Source organism: Spermophilus citellus, assembly GCF_964194105.1.
Source record: "Spermophilus citellus genome assembly, chromosome: 2".
Taxonomy (NCBI): domain Eukaryota; kingdom Metazoa; phylum Chordata; class Mammalia; order Rodentia; family Sciuridae; genus Spermophilus; species Spermophilus citellus.
In genome coordinates, this window is record NC_138183.1 from 132,267,356 (window position 1) to 132,284,880 (window position 17,525).

General features: G+C 50.4%; 1 protein-coding gene across 9 annotated transcripts in view; it reads right to left on the reverse strand.

Annotated features, from left to right (window-relative positions):
* Nucleotides 1-16,704, reverse strand: part of ST3GAL4 (ST3 beta-galactoside alpha-2,3-sialyltransferase 4) — a 50,193-nt gene extending 33,489 nt beyond the window's left edge. For 3 of the 9 annotated variants that reach the window (XM_081261767.1, XM_081261764.1, XM_081261763.1), the window contains exons 1-3: nt 16,566-16,704; nt 8,614-8,701; nt 5,921-6,118 (exon numbers count right to left, since the gene is read on the reverse strand). In XM_081261767.1, coding sequence (XP_081117893.1) covers nt 5,921-5,968 — 48 coding nt within the window. In that variant the 5' untranslated portion in view covers nt 5,969-6,118; nt 8,614-8,701; nt 16,566-16,704. The remainder of the gene's footprint in view (nt 1-5,920; nt 6,119-8,613; nt 8,702-16,565) is intronic. The other 6 variants (XM_081261770.1, XM_081261765.1, XM_081261768.1 and 3 more) reach the window with 2 other exon arrangements.
* Nucleotides 16,705-17,525: the final 821 nt, after the last annotated feature.

Consider the following 17,525-nt stretch of genomic DNA (forward strand, 5'->3'; position numbering starts at 1 on the left):
TTTAAATTTTAAGAGAGAGAGAGAGAGAGAGAGAGAGAGAGAGAGAGAGAACAATTAAAAGACAAATGACTAACTGGGAAAATAAATCTACAACACATACACAGGATGACAGACTGGTTGATTCCTCCAGCCTGTAATGTGCTCATGCAAATTAAAAGGAAAAAAGCCCAAATACCAAGTTTAAAAGTAGACCAAGGACATGAGTGTACAGTTTACAATAAAGATATATAAATGGCACAAAGGAAAAGACACTTGTCTACACTTAGAAATTCCAGTGTGGTTGAGACACAGTTTCTCACTGATCTTAACAGCAGAACACAAGAGGCCTAAGACGCACAGTGCTGGGGGATGGGGGAAACAGTCCCTCTGACTTGTGTCGGGTGTGAAAACCAGGTTAACCTTGTGAGAGGGGATTTGGCAATATCTATCAACATCCCCTTTACCTGCTTTTACCTTGTGGATTTCCTTGCCAAAAGTTTTCTCTACAGAAAAGTCCCCTATAGTTGCACAGAAACTTGTCTATCAAGATCTTGGGGGCTGGAGTTGTGGCTCAGTGGTAAAGCGCTTGCCTAGCATGTGTGAGACCCTAGGTACGATCCTCAGCACCACATAAAAATAAAGGTATTGTGTGCAACTACAACTAATAAATAAATAAATGTTTAAAAAAAAAATCTTTACCAGGGCTGGGGATGTAGCTCAGTGCTGGAGGGCTTGAGTTCAATCCCAACTACGGCAAAAAAGAGAGAAAGAAAGAGAGAGAGAGGAAAAGAAGAAAGAAGGCAGGCAAGAAGGAAGGAAGGAAGGAAAGAAAGTCGGTTTGCTGGGTGTGGTGGCACATGCTTGTGATCCCAGCTACTCAGGAGGCTGAGGCAGGATTATAAATACAAAGCTAACCTGGGCAATTCTGAAAGACTGTTTCAAATAAAAACATAAATAAATAAAAAGGGCTGGGGAGGAATCTCAGTGGTAGAGTTCCCCTGAGTACAGTTTCTAGTATAAAACACTCATATACACACACCCACATTCTTTATCACAGTTCCTCCTTCCCTCCCTTCCTTCCTTTCTGGTATTGCTATGTTGCCCAGGCTGGTTTTGAACCCTTGGGCTCAAGTAATCCTCTTGTCTCAGTCTCCCATCTGGGACTACGGCATGCATGTACCACCACAACTGGCTCACAGCACTTTTCATTTAAAAAAAATTTTTTTTAAATATCGGGGATTGAACCCAAGGATACTTTACCAATGAAGTATGCCCCCAGCACTTTTTTATTTTGAGATAAGAATATATAAAATTATGGACCTTGGCCTTGAATTTTCAATCTTCCTGCCCCAGTCTCCCACATTCCCAGCTACTACTCCTCATAGCACTTCTTATAACAACAAAATATGTTAACAATCTGAAAATCTATCCAGAGACCTGTTTAAATGCATCAAAGCACAGACAATGGAACACCATGCAAAGAAAAAGACAGAATGCGTATCTATGCATTCTAATATCAAGTGATTAGAAGCACAGTATTAAATTGTAAAAAAGAAGGGCTGGGGTTGTGGCTCAGTGGTAGAGTGCTTGCCTAACATGCTTGAGGCACTGAGTTCGATCCTCAGCACCACATAAATGTAAAATAAAGATATTGTGTCCACTTAAAACTAAAAAATAAATATTAAAAAAAAAATAAATTGTAAAAAAAGGCAGGCAGCGGCGGGGCTGGGGTTGTGGTTCAGCGGTAGAGTACTTGCCTAGCCCTGGGTTCAATCCTCAGCACCACATATAAACAAATGAACAAAATAAAGATATTAAAAAAAAAGGCAGGCAGGGAAGCATTTTGTGTACCTCCAAATGAACTTTTACCGAAAGTTCATACATACGTATGTTCTTATGACTAGATTACTCAGAAGATTACAAAAGAAACAAAGGTGGTTGACTCTTAATAGGGCATACTGGGGGTACAGAAGTATGACTTAGAGGAGATTTTCTTTTTATCATCTACCCTTTTATAACTTTTTTAAAAAGTTATAAAAGGTTTAACTTTTTAAAACTGATGTGTGCAATGCACTTTCAACAAAAATACTTGATAGAAAGAGAAGAAAAGGCAGGCACGGTACACACTTGTAATCTCAGCAACCCAGGAGGCTGAGGAAGAAGGCTACAAGCTCAAGAGAGAGAAGTATCAGTACCTTAGCAAGACCTGTCTCTGGGGAGGAAAAAAAAAAAAAAAAGCTGCCTGCACTTGGGAGGTAGGTGAGTGGTAAAGCACCCCAGTGTTCTCTCCCCAGTAGGGAGGGAGAGAGGGAGAGAGGAAAGGAAGGAAGGAAATGTAAAGGTTGGAATCTCACACACCTGGACCTGAATTCCAAATTAACCGTCAGTTGTTTGAATGTGGCCATGCTAACTCCCAGGTTTTAGGTTTTCATCTGGGTAAATGCAGATAAAAACAGCACTATCTCTGAGGGTGTGTGAACATGACAGAAACATTGGCTCCGAGGATCATTATTGAAGTAGGAACAGCTGATCTCAGTCCAAAGAACTGCATCACTAGCTGCTTTCACAGATTGGCCTTTCTTGTCCCTCTTTGTGTCCCACTCCAAGGACAGGGACCAGCATAGTATACACACTGGGCAAATAGCTTAACCAGGGTGGCAAGTCGGGCCGAAGTCCAGCCCTCCCTCTGCTGCCAAAGCATATGGCCTGTTGCATGACTGTGTCCAAATGGAGGGGTAACTTTTTCTAATTTACATAAAAGTTTGGTGTGGGCTAGCAGAAATGCCATTTAGAGCACCTTCCTCCTTCCTCTTCTCTGCAAGTTAAAAACAACAGGACCTGGGTGTACAGACCAAGGCTTTGCCAGAAGCACCCCTGGAGAAGCTGGTACAGCAAGCCCATCTGTGTTTATTCTTCTACATTTCACTTCCTCTGTGCCCACAAGGATTCTCTTTTCATAAGCAGCTGTAGTTTCTGCAGAACTGACTCCTATTACCTTGAGTTCAGTCAGATTCACTTCCTAATTCAAAGCTCTAAAGTGAGGTCACCCAGAAGACTAACACTGTGTGGCCCCAGGAGAGCAATGGGCAAAACCTCCCTCTTCCTCTACCTGTTCCTCAGAAAGGCTAGTCCAGAATAATATCCCCACTATAGTGCAGGTGGGGACCCCAGGTCCTCTGAGGTACAGTGAGGTTGGGCAAACAGTAGAAACAGAAGCCAGCATGGACTGAGGCCTACTGCATGCAGGGCAACGTCTTAGGTACTGCACTGAGTAGTAAACATGACAGGCCCAGGCTTGCAGAGTTTACACTTAAGTGGGGACAGCCTCATGACTGACATAAATGGTGATGGTTCTATAACAATGACTCAGACCATGAGGGCACTAGAGCACAGAGTGATCGGCCAGCTCCTTTGCAACAGGGTAGGTGGGACCATCTCTGTGCGGAGCTGGCTCTTGACCTGAAATCTACATGAAAAGGCAGCCATGCAAAGATGGGAATGAGCAGGGGCAGAAGGTTCCAGACGGACAGAAGTGCAAAGACCCCACACTTGTCCGATGAATGGAACAAGGAATAAGTCTGATGTGGTCACAGAGGATGAGGAAGGGCCCAAAGTGTACTGGGGAGGCCATGGGGACCAGGTGGTATAGGACATTGTGGCTCACCCCAAGGAGCTTGGATTTTATTCTAGGTGTCATGAAGTTATTGAAGGGTATTAATAGGAGTGACACAACTCTCCACCCTCCCCCCCACCACTATGCTAGGGATGAAATCCAGGGACTTTAAAATGCTAGGCGAGTGCTTTAACACTGAGCTAAAGGCCCAGTCCTGGATTAATTTTTTAATTTTTTAGTTGTTGATGTACCTTTGCTTTTTATTTGTTTATATGTGGTGCTGAGGATCGAACCCAGTGCCTCACACATGCTAGGCAAGTGTTCTGCCATTGAAGGACAAGCCCAGCCCCCTGGATTAATTTTTTTTTTAAAGAGAGAGAGTGGGGGGGGGAGAGAGAGAGAGAGAGAGAGAGAGAGAGAGAGAGAGAGAGAGAGAGAGAATTTTAATATTTATTTTTTAGTTTTCGGCGGACACAACATCTTTGTTTGTATGTGGTGCTGAGGATTGAACCCGGGCCGCACGCGTGAGCCACATCCCCAGCCCCTGGATTAATTTTTAAAAGATCCTTGGGGAAGTTCTGCAGCTATTGTACATACTCTCATTTAATTTTTAAACTCCTTTATGTGACAATTTACTTTTATTCCTATTTACAGATGAGGAGTGTCAGTTTCTTCCTGACTAGGAGGAGTTGACTGATCAGGCTCCAGGACATTGTATAACTTGCACATCCCCACCCAAGAATTCAGCCAAGCCTCATCAGTTCCCCTGCCTTGCAGGTAACAAAGAGGCAGGGTGGCAGTGGGGAAGCCACTCTCATGTTTTCCCTTTCCCAATACAGCACCTTCCAGAGTTAGTGTCCAGGTCCCTGACACAGCCATCCCTTTCAGTCATACATGTGTCCCCTCTTCACCATGGTGCTAGCTACTCGCAGAGTTCCCTGTCACTGAATGGCCTCTTATTTCCAGAGGTATGTTCCCTTGGTGGTTAATGTGCTTCTCCAGAGCAGATGGAGATGCACCTTGACTTATGATAGGGCTGTGTCCTGAGAAGCTGAAAATATTTCAAGTCAAAATGCATTTAATATACCTAATAGAATATCCCAGCTTAGCCCCAGTGCACCCTAGAGTATTGGTGGCTGCTGCTGCCCAGCATCACAAAACGATCATACTGCATATCACTAGCCCAGAAAAAGGGAAAAATTCAAACTTCCAAGTACAGTTTCTATGGAACACACATTGCTTTCACACCATCATAAAGTTAAACATCCTAAATAAAAAAGAAAGAAAAAAAAAGCTATCTTACATTAAGGACCATCTGTACTCCTAAAGGCTCCAAGCGGAAACGGTGTAGAGCACTGTTCAGACCTAGGATCCCCACAGAGGTGGGTAAGATTCCAGCTTTGCCCTACAAATGCCTCTGGCTTTCAGCTCTATTTTGGAGAATGTGGGAGCAGCAAGGATCCCCAGAATCTACTCTTTCCTGCTCCCTAGTCACCTTTACAGAACTTTTATTCCCTTCTCTCCTCTCCAGAACACCTGGTCAGAACTGACATGAACTAATTAGCCTAGCCCTTGTTGGCAATTCAGGAACAAATAAATTTCTGGACATCAGCAGAGGAGAGTTTACTCATGAACTTCTATTATGAACTCAACAAGGTTAAAAGGGCTGGGTTTGAGAGAAGTAGAATGGGCTCAGGTGGAGGGTGCATGTTGCTGTGGGGCTAATGGAATGTGTCCCCTACAAGAGAAATGAACACTGTGGGTAAGGAAAATACAGCTTTCTGCATTAGCCTGTCTGCTGGGAACAGAGAAGGGGGTGAGTGCGTCCCTCTGGAGGTTATCAGCGTCAGTTAAGACTTGCTGATGAACCACTTGTACATACCCTTCTCCTCAAAGTAAAAGTAGAGAAGGAGGGAAGTGGAGGAATGGCTGACCTTCTAGGTGGTGCTGGAAAACACCAGACTGCACTTCTGAGCAACAGTCCCTCTGGGTGAAGCAGTGGGAATGCTGGGGAAGGGGCTGGCTGACATTCAGGTTATCAGAGGTAACATAGGGCCACCTCTCACCTGGGGCTCCCAAGCCCCTTGGGGGAATGTGGAAGTGAATCTAAGCACTCACAGCCCCATCATACCTCATGGCCAGAAGGCCCCGGTAACTCTTCTCAAGCCAGCCTTTCCTGTCCCAGTAACACATACTCACACTCAGGCCCTCGGCTGTGATAGCCTGTACACACTTCTCAGTGCACACTGGCCTACCCAGAACACACAGGAACACAGCCCTCTCCCCCCATTTTTCCCCTCCCCCTACACATCCTGCCCCATGACATACAATTTCTGGGACCTGTTGGGCCTCGGCCAGAGTATTCACTTCCTCCATTCCTTGGCGGTATTCTATGCGCTGGTTCCTTCACCTTCTGCTCTGGTGCCTACTGTTTGTTTGTCAGGTTGCAGGTCCCTGGAGCCATCAGCCAGGGAGCCTGGAGCTTCAGGAAGAGCAGGGAGTGGCTACACCAGCCCTCTGGGGACTCTGAAAGTTGGGTAAAGAGAAGCCCTGGGCTCACTGTCCTATGTCCTGATAAACCCAATTCATAGGAAGTGAGTCTGGCTCATGCTCAGGTACTAAGGAGATGGGCTGCAGGGGGAGGGCCTGCAGGAAAGCAAGGGAGAGAAACATGTACAGCAGAGGGCTGGGGTTGTGGCTCAGCAGCAGAGCACTTGCCTAGCACATCTGAGGCACTGGGTTTGATCCTCAGCACCACATAAAAAGAAACAAATAAAATAAAGCTATTTTGTCCATCTACAACTAAAAAAAAAAAAAAAGATACACAGCAGAGGCCCTGGACAGGCACCCCAGCCATACTGCTAGGCCCTGTGGGTGTATCCCCAGCAAGGCTGAGAGGGTTCTGGGGCAGCCTATAGCCATGGGCACACATACCGCACAGGCTGCTACCTATGGAAAGCTGTCCCTGCCCCAGCACCCACAGCACACACTTACCATCCTTCAGGCCTATCCCAGTCTCTGTATCTGTGCCTAATTCCTGTGAGAGGAGCTGTCCTATCAGCCCTCAGAGTTCCCAAATCCAGAAAACTTCTGGGCCCTCCCACCAGCTCAGACCTTCTCAGCTCTAGCCCTTAGGCTGTAGCGATTTCAGAATCATCCCAGCAATCAGACCTGGAAGAGGTAAAGGGAGGGCAAGACTCAGGCTAGACAGAGACTGAGGACTGGGGATTCTGGAATCGGCCTATTCAGTAGGACTCCACAGAGAGGCAGGCTCCTGGTCCTACAGGATAGCCTATAGGCAGAGACCCCCAAGTCAACCACACATAGTGCCAAGGGCCAAGCAGAGCACCAGAGCCCACTATTAGGCCCAAAACCCATGCCCAGGGTAATCTGGCACCTTGGCCAGTAGCTCCTCCTCCTGGCCCTTGTAGGAACCATCTTTGTGCTCAGGTTGGAAGAACGTGGCCTATCCATTCCCTGCAGCATGGGGGCAAGCACCACCAACCCCCACCAATGCAAACCCAGAGGCTCTTTCCAGGGACTTCTGTTACCAGAAAAAGACTCAGAGAAACTGAGGACAGAGAAGCCACGGACTCTTGAGACAACCCAGGAGATGAGTCCCCACGAGGGCCCTGGCTCCCTCTGAGGGCAGGAGAGGCCAGAGTCCCACCAACCTGGCCTCTCTGTGTCCTCCTGCCTAGGAGAGGGTGAAGGGATCAGGCTCCAGAAACAGTACCTACCCCCACTCCAGGACACACCCAAACCTAGCAAGCTCACCTAGCCTCCAGGAGCTGTTAGTCCAGCTGTTCCAGAAAGAGAACATTTTCTTTCCTGTCTATTCGGACAGCCGCAGGGATAATGATGGTGAGAAAAGGACAGCAGAACACTGGGGGCAGGAGATGCAGACAGCAGGACTACAGGGTTTCTGATGGTGGGCCAGGCCCCAAGCTGGGGCCCTGGGTAGGAGGCTGGCTGGGTGAGGTGGGGAAGGGCCTTGGACCTGGCAGGGCACAGGGAAGGGCTGCATTGGTCTACCTCCTGAACTCTGCAAAGAGGTAGGTGTGAGCAGTGGGAGGGTGGTTCTGGAAGCAGGGCAGGCTGGGGAAAAGGGAACAAAAGCCCAAGGGCAAGGAAGGAAAATGATTCCCTGCTTCATGGAATCTGTTCAGTTAAAAGGTGGAGCCCAGGGCTAGCCTCTAATAATCCTACCTGACCTCACACCCAGACAGGTCCCACAGCCCCCTTCTTAGCTAATGCAGGGCTGGCGGGGCCCCAGCATCAATAGGCAAAGGTCTGGACACCTGGAGTCCTACTTCAGGGGGCAGGAAGTAAGCTACAAGGCCAAAACATATTTCTCCCCTCCTCCCATTTCCCCTTCTTCAATGGTCTCTCACCCTCTCCCCTCTCTTCCTAGTCCTTGTCCCCTTCCAGCCATCCCACCCTGGTGACTCCGGGTCTCCATCTCCACCTCCTCCTGCTGCCTCCCCTGCCCCACCCCCAGTTATGTAAGGGGCCTGAGAACACACAGAGGAGCTTTGTTGTCAAACCAAATCCATAAGGAGCCGGAATCAGCCAACGCAGCTGTTCCCCATTCCCTCCGCCTTGGCAGGGTTGAGACTCCGGGCAGGAAGCCCCTACACGCCTCCATTTGGGGAGACAGGGTACAAACACTGGCCCCAGGGCCCCCAGACAGCTGAATGGGTGGCCAGGGATCAGTCACCACTGTGTGGGACCACAGCAGGGGACCAGCTGACCCCTAAGGCAGAACAAAGCCACAGTGCAAAGCCAGAGTCACAAAGACCACAGAGATGCAAGCTCTGGGCCAGAGGCAGGCAACTCAGTGCCAGGCCCCGGGGGAGGGGGTAAGGACCAGTGAAAGTGCACCCCATGTTCTGCCCATATACCGATGCAAGCCCATATGCCCTCTCCCACATATAACGCATGTACATATCCACACACTTACAAGGCACACATGTACACACAAGCACATGCATCAGACCAAGCACAACAGGTGCGCTCACCTGGCAGGGGTCTGAGCAGAAACCTCCTCTCTGCTCTGGCCAGCTCCCTCCATCCTAGCAGGTAGCTCTTGGATAAAGAGCTGGAGCTCTAAAGAGAGGAAGGTGGAGGAAGTCAGAGGCCTGGGAAGCTCCATCTGACAACCCTTTGGTGGAGACCTGCTGCAGAAGGACAAGATCCTGCCCATGTGCCCAAGATGTCCAAGGATATGGATAGGGTCCAGGAAGCAGCAATGAAGATCACAGAATTGCATAGTCTTAGCAGGCACTGTCCTTCCCCCACCCACATGTTGAAAGAGCCATTTTTGCCCTAAAATTCCAAAGCTGCGAATACCTGGAGCTCTCTTTGGACTCTTAGTGAAGTCTCTCCTGAGTACCCCCCACTTCAGTGAACCCAACCACATCCCATGAGGACAACCCAAATGCTGAGGCCTAGGGATGCAGGAGCAGAGGGACAAAGGGAAGGAAAGAGAAGAGGTGGGAAGGAAGACAGAGGAACAGAGGAGAAGGAGAGGAATGCTGGGGATGGGTCTTAGTCTGAAGCGCTTGCTTGGCATGCACATGGCCCTGGGTTCAATTCCTAGTACTGAAAAAAGAAAAAGAAGAAAGTGAGCAGGTGTGGTCTATCTTGAAGGGGAAAGGAAGGAAGGCAGAAAAGGACAGAGGAAAAGGAGGAAAGGAACAAAGTGGGGACAAGAAGGAAAAAGGGGCACTAAGTCTGGAAAGAAGGGCCCATGCTGTCCCCACCCCTCACTCCATCAACATACCCTCTGCTCCCAGCCCCTTGGATCTAACTCTCCCAGTTGGACACAGCCAGGCTAGGCCAGTGGAAAGGGCATTTCCAGACCAGATATCTTAGCCCATCCTGTCCAAAGGGTCCACTATATCCCAGGGGGGTTTAGCCTCAACAACCTCAGACCTTCAGGGTCTGGAGAACAGACAAGCTGAATGAAAAAGCATGGGTGGGAGGACAGGGAGAGAGCCCAGTAGCACTCCTGGGGCTCAGCCCAACTGGGCAGTGTCCTGCCTCCTCCCTGCCTGGGAAGAGAGATGCTGTGACCCTGAACAATTAAGTGTCTTTTCTGAGCTTTCACTCTGTCATTTGCAAAAAGAAATACTTATGGAGCAGCTATTGAGTGCTAATGTGGTACCAGGTGCTGGGAATACAACAGTAAATGAGACAAGTAACAGGTCCTGCCCAATCGTCCAGTGACTACGAGCTCACCTCTGAGGGCTCTCTCAGGTAGAAAAATGTCATCCCATTTGTGTATCACCATCCTAAGCAGTGGATCAGACACCATTATCTGTACCCCAATGAGCAGACATGCTGATTGAAAACCAATCAAGTCCAAGACCTGTCTGAGGTCACATAGCTGGACAGAGAGGGGACAGAAGCAACTCCTACCAGGCCACCTGCCCCTTTTCCCCTGGGGAAAATAAGTAGGCACTCTTTAATCTCAGTGTCCCACTCTGGAATAACAGAAACACCAGCCAGCATTTATACAGTACTAGGTTCCAAGCACTGATGGTATCTCTTAAGAAGTGCTAATTTGTTAGAGAAGTAAACAAAGGTAACAAAGGCAGGCAGGGAGCTCTGCTCAAAGTTGAGCAAGGAGGGAAGAGCTTAGAGTCTATAACCTGCCTCTCAAAATACAAAGCTCCTGGCTCCACATCACACCGGGAAGTCCAACCCCAGGACCTTGGTTTAGCCTGTGTGGCACTGAGATGTACTCTGGACTCATCAGGCCCAAGATCACCTCCATGTCACAGGAGAGGAGAATGCAGGGGGGCTTCAGGGAAGCTTTACAGAACAGGGGCTTGAGTTGATGCTGAAGGACACTGGCCATTTAGAAAGGTCATTGTCAAAGATGCCTAAGCTGTGGGGGTGTGGGGGTGCTGGTGTAAGTAAAGATAAGGAAGTAAAAATACATGAGGCTTCTACAGAGAATATAAGAACACACTGGAGCCAGGGAGCAGAGGGGAGGGGTGGTTAAAAAAAAATCTTTTAAGCCAAGAAACCCTCTGTCCCAGTTTCAAAAGAAATTTTAAATGGAAACTCAGTATGTAGAAGGAATGAAAGTGGAGCTGGTCGGATTGAAGCAAAAGAGGGTGACTCCCTTACTCCAAGGGAAGCTGCACCACCAAGATCCCTTTCTTAAGAGGGCCCCAAATAAGGAGAAGACTGACATAAGGACAGGAAGTGACACAGGTCTGGTCTGTGTAGGGACCTGAAGGTTACTGAAGAGCAGTGACAGGTGCAGAAATGTGAGCAGCCAGACCTGGGGTGAGAAGAATGGAGCATGCCCTCCTCAGGGGACAGCCTGCGACCCAGCACACCAAGGCTCCTGCCTGCCTTTCTGGTGTCTGAGCAGGGCCCCCAAGGTGATAGCACACATTGGGGTTAGGCCAATATCTGACAAACAGCTCACCTGGCAAACAGGGAAACTCTTTTTCCTTTGCTCTCAGAAGAAGAGGAAGCAGGGATGGGAGTACATAAAGACAATGGTAGAAAACCTGAGCTATGTTTTTCACTCATCCATCAAACACTCATTTATTGAGCACTTATTATTGCTAGTCATCATTGCAGGCATTAAGAACATAGCAGTAAATAAGACAGACAAATTTCTAGAGTTTACATTAAGTAAGCCACATTTGGTTTTGTACTAGAGATTGAACCCAGGGGTGCTTTACCACTGAGCTATGTCCCCAGCCCTTTTTATTTTTCATTTTTGAGGCAGGATCTCACTAAGTTGCTGAGGCTGGCCTCAAACTTGCAATCCTGCTACCTTAGCCTAGTTGTTGGGATTACAGTGCCACAGAGCCCCGTAGAGCTTAGATCAAAATCCTAAAATAAAATACCTTCAAAGTGTTCAAACCCATTCTACACTACAAACACACTCCAGCCAATGCCTGCATCTCCTCTATTCTGTCCCTGTCAAAGTCACAGGTCTATGCTCAAAGACTTCTATTAACAGGGAAATTGCCCCTTCCACAGGCAGAAGCATGCCTCTGAAACGCATAGGTGGCCATCCTGACAACCCTGCGACCTCTCCCTCCCCAGCCTCTTCAGATTCTTAGGCAAGTGAGTCAACCGAATATTAATGCACTATTAGGATGTGTGGATTTTGTATCCAGGCAATGTGAGGTTGTATCTCTGTGTCGATTGTTTAGGGTCAATGAAACCAGTAGTTCCATTCTCACATGCCCAGAGCTCCCAGGATTCCTTGGGCTCTGCACCAATACTCCTCTGTTTGTCTTACTTCCCAGAGATTCCCATCAGTGGGAGTCCAGGGTGTGTCCCTACTCGTCTCTATTTCTCTCTGCCAGGCACCCCTTCATTGAAGGTGAGCAATCTCAAAAGAACAAGGAGGCCTATGGCTTTTGAGCCTGTCTGCAAAGTACAAGAGAAGGTTTCAATGGCTGGAGAATGGGGTGTTTAGGGAACCTCTCTGACCTTGAGCCAGCCCAGGTCAGGGAGGTCTATGCAGCAAAAAGTGCTCCTACCTGGCAGGAACACTGGAAGAGGCCACCTTGGATGGTTTGATTCCCCATGCCCCGACCCCAGTAGGGCCCCTCCCCTTCCCCACGCGTCGCTGTGGTTGCCGGATGAGGCCTTGCAGCCATGTGGGCGGCCGAGGAAACGCATTTCCAAAGGAATAGGAGCGGGCAGGCGGGCCAGATGGAAGCAATTACCGGCGGGAAAGCGGGCGTGGTGGGGGCTGGGAGGGGCCGGCAGGGGCCGGCAGGGAAGGAGGAAAGCCGGGAGGCGAGATGGAAGGAGGAAGGAGAACCCGGGTCTGCCCAACTGAGAGGGCAGACAAGCCCGACTCAGGAACTCAGGGAACTGGGCTTGGATGGGCAGGGGCTATGACTTAGACTCAGGGCAGCACGCAGAAGCCTGGGTTTGTGTCCCACCTTTGTCACTAAAACACTGTGGCGTTGGGCAAATCCCTTTATACCTGAGTCCAGAGCCTCTTCCTTCTTCTTCTTCTTTTTTAAATTGCAAGCCCAACAGGTAAGGAAAACCAGTTCAGGGGCACAATTGAGAACTGGACTGAAAAGTTCAGGGTTTGGAAGCAGGCCTGAAACTGAGTCCCAGCTCAGCTGCTTATGAGCTCTGATCTTGGCCAAGTAGTTTAATCTTTCCCAGCCTCTGTTTCTTCACTTATAAAGGGGCTCAAGAATAGGGGGTTTGGGGATTGGGGGTACAGCTCAGTGGTAGGATGCTTGCCCAGCATGTGTGTTCAATCCCCAGCACTGAAAAAAAAATAGGATTTGGGGGTTTGGGGTGAGGTGGTAAGGTTTACATTAAGTGATGTGAATAAGTGCCTAGCACATTTTTTTTAATTGATCAGAACAGGTCTTTAATAAGTGCTTGGTTGATAAATAATGACTCCTTTTGTTATTTGCTAAGTCCCTTTTCATTATGACTTTTATTTTGCTTCAATGGGAGGAAGACACAGAGTAGATGGTGGGCACAGTAGCATTGCTGCAGCAACAGGAACCTGCACCCTGAAAGGGGGTTTGGGCCCAATGCAGAAACACAACCACACTCCCTGAAATGCTCCCTGGACTCTTCTAGCTGATTTTCCCCAAACAGGAAAGCAAGATTCTGGAGTCCCTCACTCCCAGCAAGGGACTGAACAAAGCTGCAAGTGGAAGAAGAGGTTATCCTACCACTCTGACTGCTCCTGGGCTTCTGCAGCCCAGCCTTCCTCACACTCAAGGCCCACATTGAAAACTAAGGGCCTAGCCAACCTACACATCACCACAGTCTGAATAGCCGCACCCTCCTTCATACTGGGCCAAAAGCAGAACCCAGGGCTTCAGAGTGTAGACAATCACATCATCCTTCCGTATGGCAGCATTTGGGGGTGGGGTGGGTAGAGATGGGGCTGTGGTCTGGCCCTGGCTATGTCTCCAAGACTTAAAAGAAGAGCCAAACCTCTAGATACCCACTCCCCTCATCCTGAAAAGCAACACCTTTTGATGGAATTTAGCACCTGGCTGGGACCACAGTATCACTTGCTGCTGCTCCCACTTGAGGCTGCACTGGACCACCTCCTCCACCTGCATTGCATCATGTGAGCCTGAGTCTGCTCAGGAAATGGCGCTCCCTGAAATGCTCCCTGGACTTTTCTAGCTGACTTTCCCCAAACAGGAAAGAAAATCCTGGAATATGATAAGGTTTTGGGAGATTCTGAGGCCAGGGGTGGCTAGAAGCACATCCAGGGGTGCTCAGTATTTATACAGAAGCACTGAACACCCCTGAGAAGGGGTGAAAAAGGAGAGAAATATGCTAATGACTACAATCACCCAAAGTCCCCTACGCTAGCCATTTCCTCCTGGAAACCAAAAGCTTCTGGTCAAGACCCTAGGTCTTGAGAAGGAAGGAAAATCCTGAGGGCCAGGGAACAAGAAGCAGCAGCTACACCAGCATCAGCTTGCTGCAGAGAACTGTCTAACATATACCAGGTGAGATGAACAGTTAGGGGACGGGAGCAGGTGCTGAGAACTCAGGAGTTCCCACTCTTTACCACCTGTTCTGCCTTCCTATGTCCAAGGTCCATCTCCAGGGACAGCGAGCCCTGACTTGGCTTTCTGACCCTAGTGGAAGCCCAGGCTTCCCACACAACCTTGCTTTACCTTCTCTTCTACCCTTTCCCTGTGTTCCCTCCTATTCCCTCCCTGTAAGCCCAAGGACCGAACTCCATAGGTATCTTACAACTGTTTTATATTAGTCTGAGGTACAGTGATCCCTTCCTTACAATGGATGGTGCAAACCTTGAGACCCTCTGAGAGGAGTTTTCAGCTCCACTGAACAACCATGGAGCAGTCACTCTGAGATGAGACCCAGAGACCAGAGGCAGTCTCCAGGGCAAAGACAGATAACAGGCCCAGACAAGGTTACTGCAAGGAGGCCACAGTTCAAGATAGTGCACAGAAAGGGAGCTGGCCTCTCTGATCCTCCCTGTGAAGGGGAGGTCCTTTCCAGGACTTCTTGCAATTTCAGAAAGGAGTAGATTCTTGGTTCTACCCAGAAAACTAAATCCTAAGAGTGTAAAATGGCTGGGAGACTGGAGGGGCCAAGACAGTTTCTGAGGAGTGGGGAGTAAGTCACTGCTTCAGGGAAGGGAGGGATCGAGAGAGGGGGGAAAGTAGTCCAGAAGGCTCCGTGGACTTCCTTGGTCCTTCATTCTTGGGGAAGGGGTGCCCTCCTGTGTTTGAGAAGCAACCTATTCCCAAGCCAAAGATGCCCTCTCAGTACAAGGTCCAAGCAGGTGACTCCTACTTTTGTGTTAGGCAAGTGCTCTAACCACTGAGCTACACTTATGGCTCCTAATTTACATTTCTAGTTTATTACATTCACATCACCCTTCTAACCTACACTATCACCTTGAAGTCTGGGGAGCTGGCCCCAAGTCTGTGTTCTCCCTCAACTTCTTGGTGGAGCCCAGAGCCCACTGACATAGCCTATGATCTCCCACCCAGACCAATCAAGATACAGCATAAGGAGCACCCTGAGAATGGGGGCAGAAGCAGAGCAGGAAATAGGTAGAGGAAGAAGGGCCACCTCAGCTTAGGCAGAGGGTATCCCCAGACCAGCACCCAATATAAAAAAAAAATAGCTTGATAGTCAATTTCCAGGCCCCAAGCAATTGGCACCTCCCAGGCACCTCATTGAATTACATGGCAGTTTTGGAGAGTCAGTATAGGAGAAATAGTTCTAGTAGCAAACACTTACATAGTTCTTCCTCCCTGCAAGCACTTTTCAAAGTACTTAATACAGATCAACTCATTTAAAACCTGCGGACAGATGCCAGGACCAGGGCTTGGAGAAGGCAAGTGGGAGGGTGGGGTCTATAGGACTGGTCCTGCACAGTGTCATGGGTTTGTGCCTTTTGTGACAACCCAGCCTATATCAGGTCCTTTTCCAAGATTCTACAGAAAGTAAGTCCACCTGAACGTGGCTTCCATTCCATGCTTCCCACCAGTGGTGGAAAGCACAGGCTTCCTTGGGGGTGGGGGAAGCATGAACTCAGGGCATAGTTGGGCACCGAACTTGGCTTACACCCCCAGCCTTCTAGCAGCAGCCCCCTAAGCCGGGCCCTGGGGACCCAGACTGAGGAACAGAGGAAGCTACAGAAGATCCGGCCAAACACAGCCTGGACGAGCCTCCTCCAGGGCTGGGAATGGAGGGGCAGTGCTGGCAGACATGTTGGCAACTCTGGGCTGGCCACAGGTCTCTGCCAGCAGGGGTCTCAGGGAGGCACCTAAAGCAGATAGCTGAGGGCAGGATCTCTGCCTCATCTCCTGCCCTGGAGCTCTAGCTCACCCTCCCTCAAAGCCATTCCACTCCACTGTCCACCACTCAGGCAACTTGGAAGCATAGTGGTCTAGGTCCGCCATAGACCGCCCACAACGTGGCCCTGGTGCTCAGGGAACCGCCAGTCTCCAGCTGGCAACCCCACCTTTGGGCTCTGCTCAGCGACCTTGCAACTCCTGCACACAGATAGACCCCGCCAAGCTTGTCACCTCCAGCAAAGCCAGACCACATGTACCAGACTTGATGGGGACAGTTGTGGGAGAAATCATCGCTCTAAGAATGCTGGAGGTGAGGGATGCCTCTTCACCAGGCACAGGGGTAGGAGGTAGAAACTTTCCAGAGAGGAGGGCTGTCCTGTTTGCTCACTCCGAGGAAGCCAGGAGAATCTAGAATCGGGCTTCCCGCGAAAATGTGGTCCAGGGAAAGGAACCCCGGGAAGCAGCTCCCCAGGGCTGTGGCCGCCCCACCCCAACCCCGAGCCACGCTGTGCGCACGTGCCGGGCCCGACCACCTCCCTTAGCCACGGCGCTGGGCTGGGGCCAGGCGACCCTGGCCCCCTCGCCTCTCCCAGCCCTCGGCCGTGGGCCCCCGGCCGTGGGCCCCCGGCTGTCGGCCGCCGCGTACTCACCCTGGCGGGTGGAGCGGGGCGGGGCAGGGCAGTTCCGCGCACAGCACCGATCCGCTAGTCGCAGCGACTGGCGGCGCAGCGCTGGCGCAGCGGCTCCGCTCCGCCGGGTCCCTGTCTCGGGCGCGGGGCCGGCCTGGGAGCAGGCAAGTCTGCCTGCAGGGGAGGCGGGGGCCCGGGCCCGGGCCGGGCGCGGGGCGGGGAAGGGGCCGGACACGCTTGCGCACACAGCCGGAGAGTCGACTCCGGAGCTGAGGGGAGGAGGAAAAGGGTGGGGTGGAGGAGGAGGAAGGGCGGGGGCGATGCCGCGCGTGGGCGAGGCGGATGCCCGCGGCGGCTTGGGTTAGCTAGAAGGCTTCGAGGCCCGGAGAGAGGCAGGCAAGGGCCCGAGGTGCGGTAGGCGCGGAGGGGTGGAAGAGCAGACCGGATGGGGTGAGGGCAGAGCCAGGGCAGGCGCTGACTGTGAGTGGCGCCTATCATGGGTATGCCCAGCTCAGCCTCCTCACACCCTCCCCGGAACAATGAGATCGAAGAAAGGGTTCTCTGCCCTCTCTTGGGGTGAACTGTGTCCTTCCCTCACTGGAGAAACTGAGACACAGAGGAGGAAGGACCTTGTTCCGGGAGCCCTGCCTCTAAAGCGCCGTGCACTGAAGGCAGACAGGTATCGCGGACCACTTTGTGGGTTCTACCCTACCCCAGTCTGGACCTGCCATCCCCAAACTGCTCCTTCTGCACCCTTCACTTGCACACCATATCTTGACCTAACAAAGCTTCCAGTCTTACTTAAAGCTCCAGGCATCCTGTCTTCAGGGGGAAATCCTAATAAACCCCTGACCTTGGTTCCTAGGGCCCTGGCATCTCTGGAGTAAATCTGGGAACCCTCCAGGCTGAAGAACAGTGCAGAAATCACAGCGCAGGACCATCCTTCTAATGGTTCTTTCACCGAACAGCATGGCATTTATT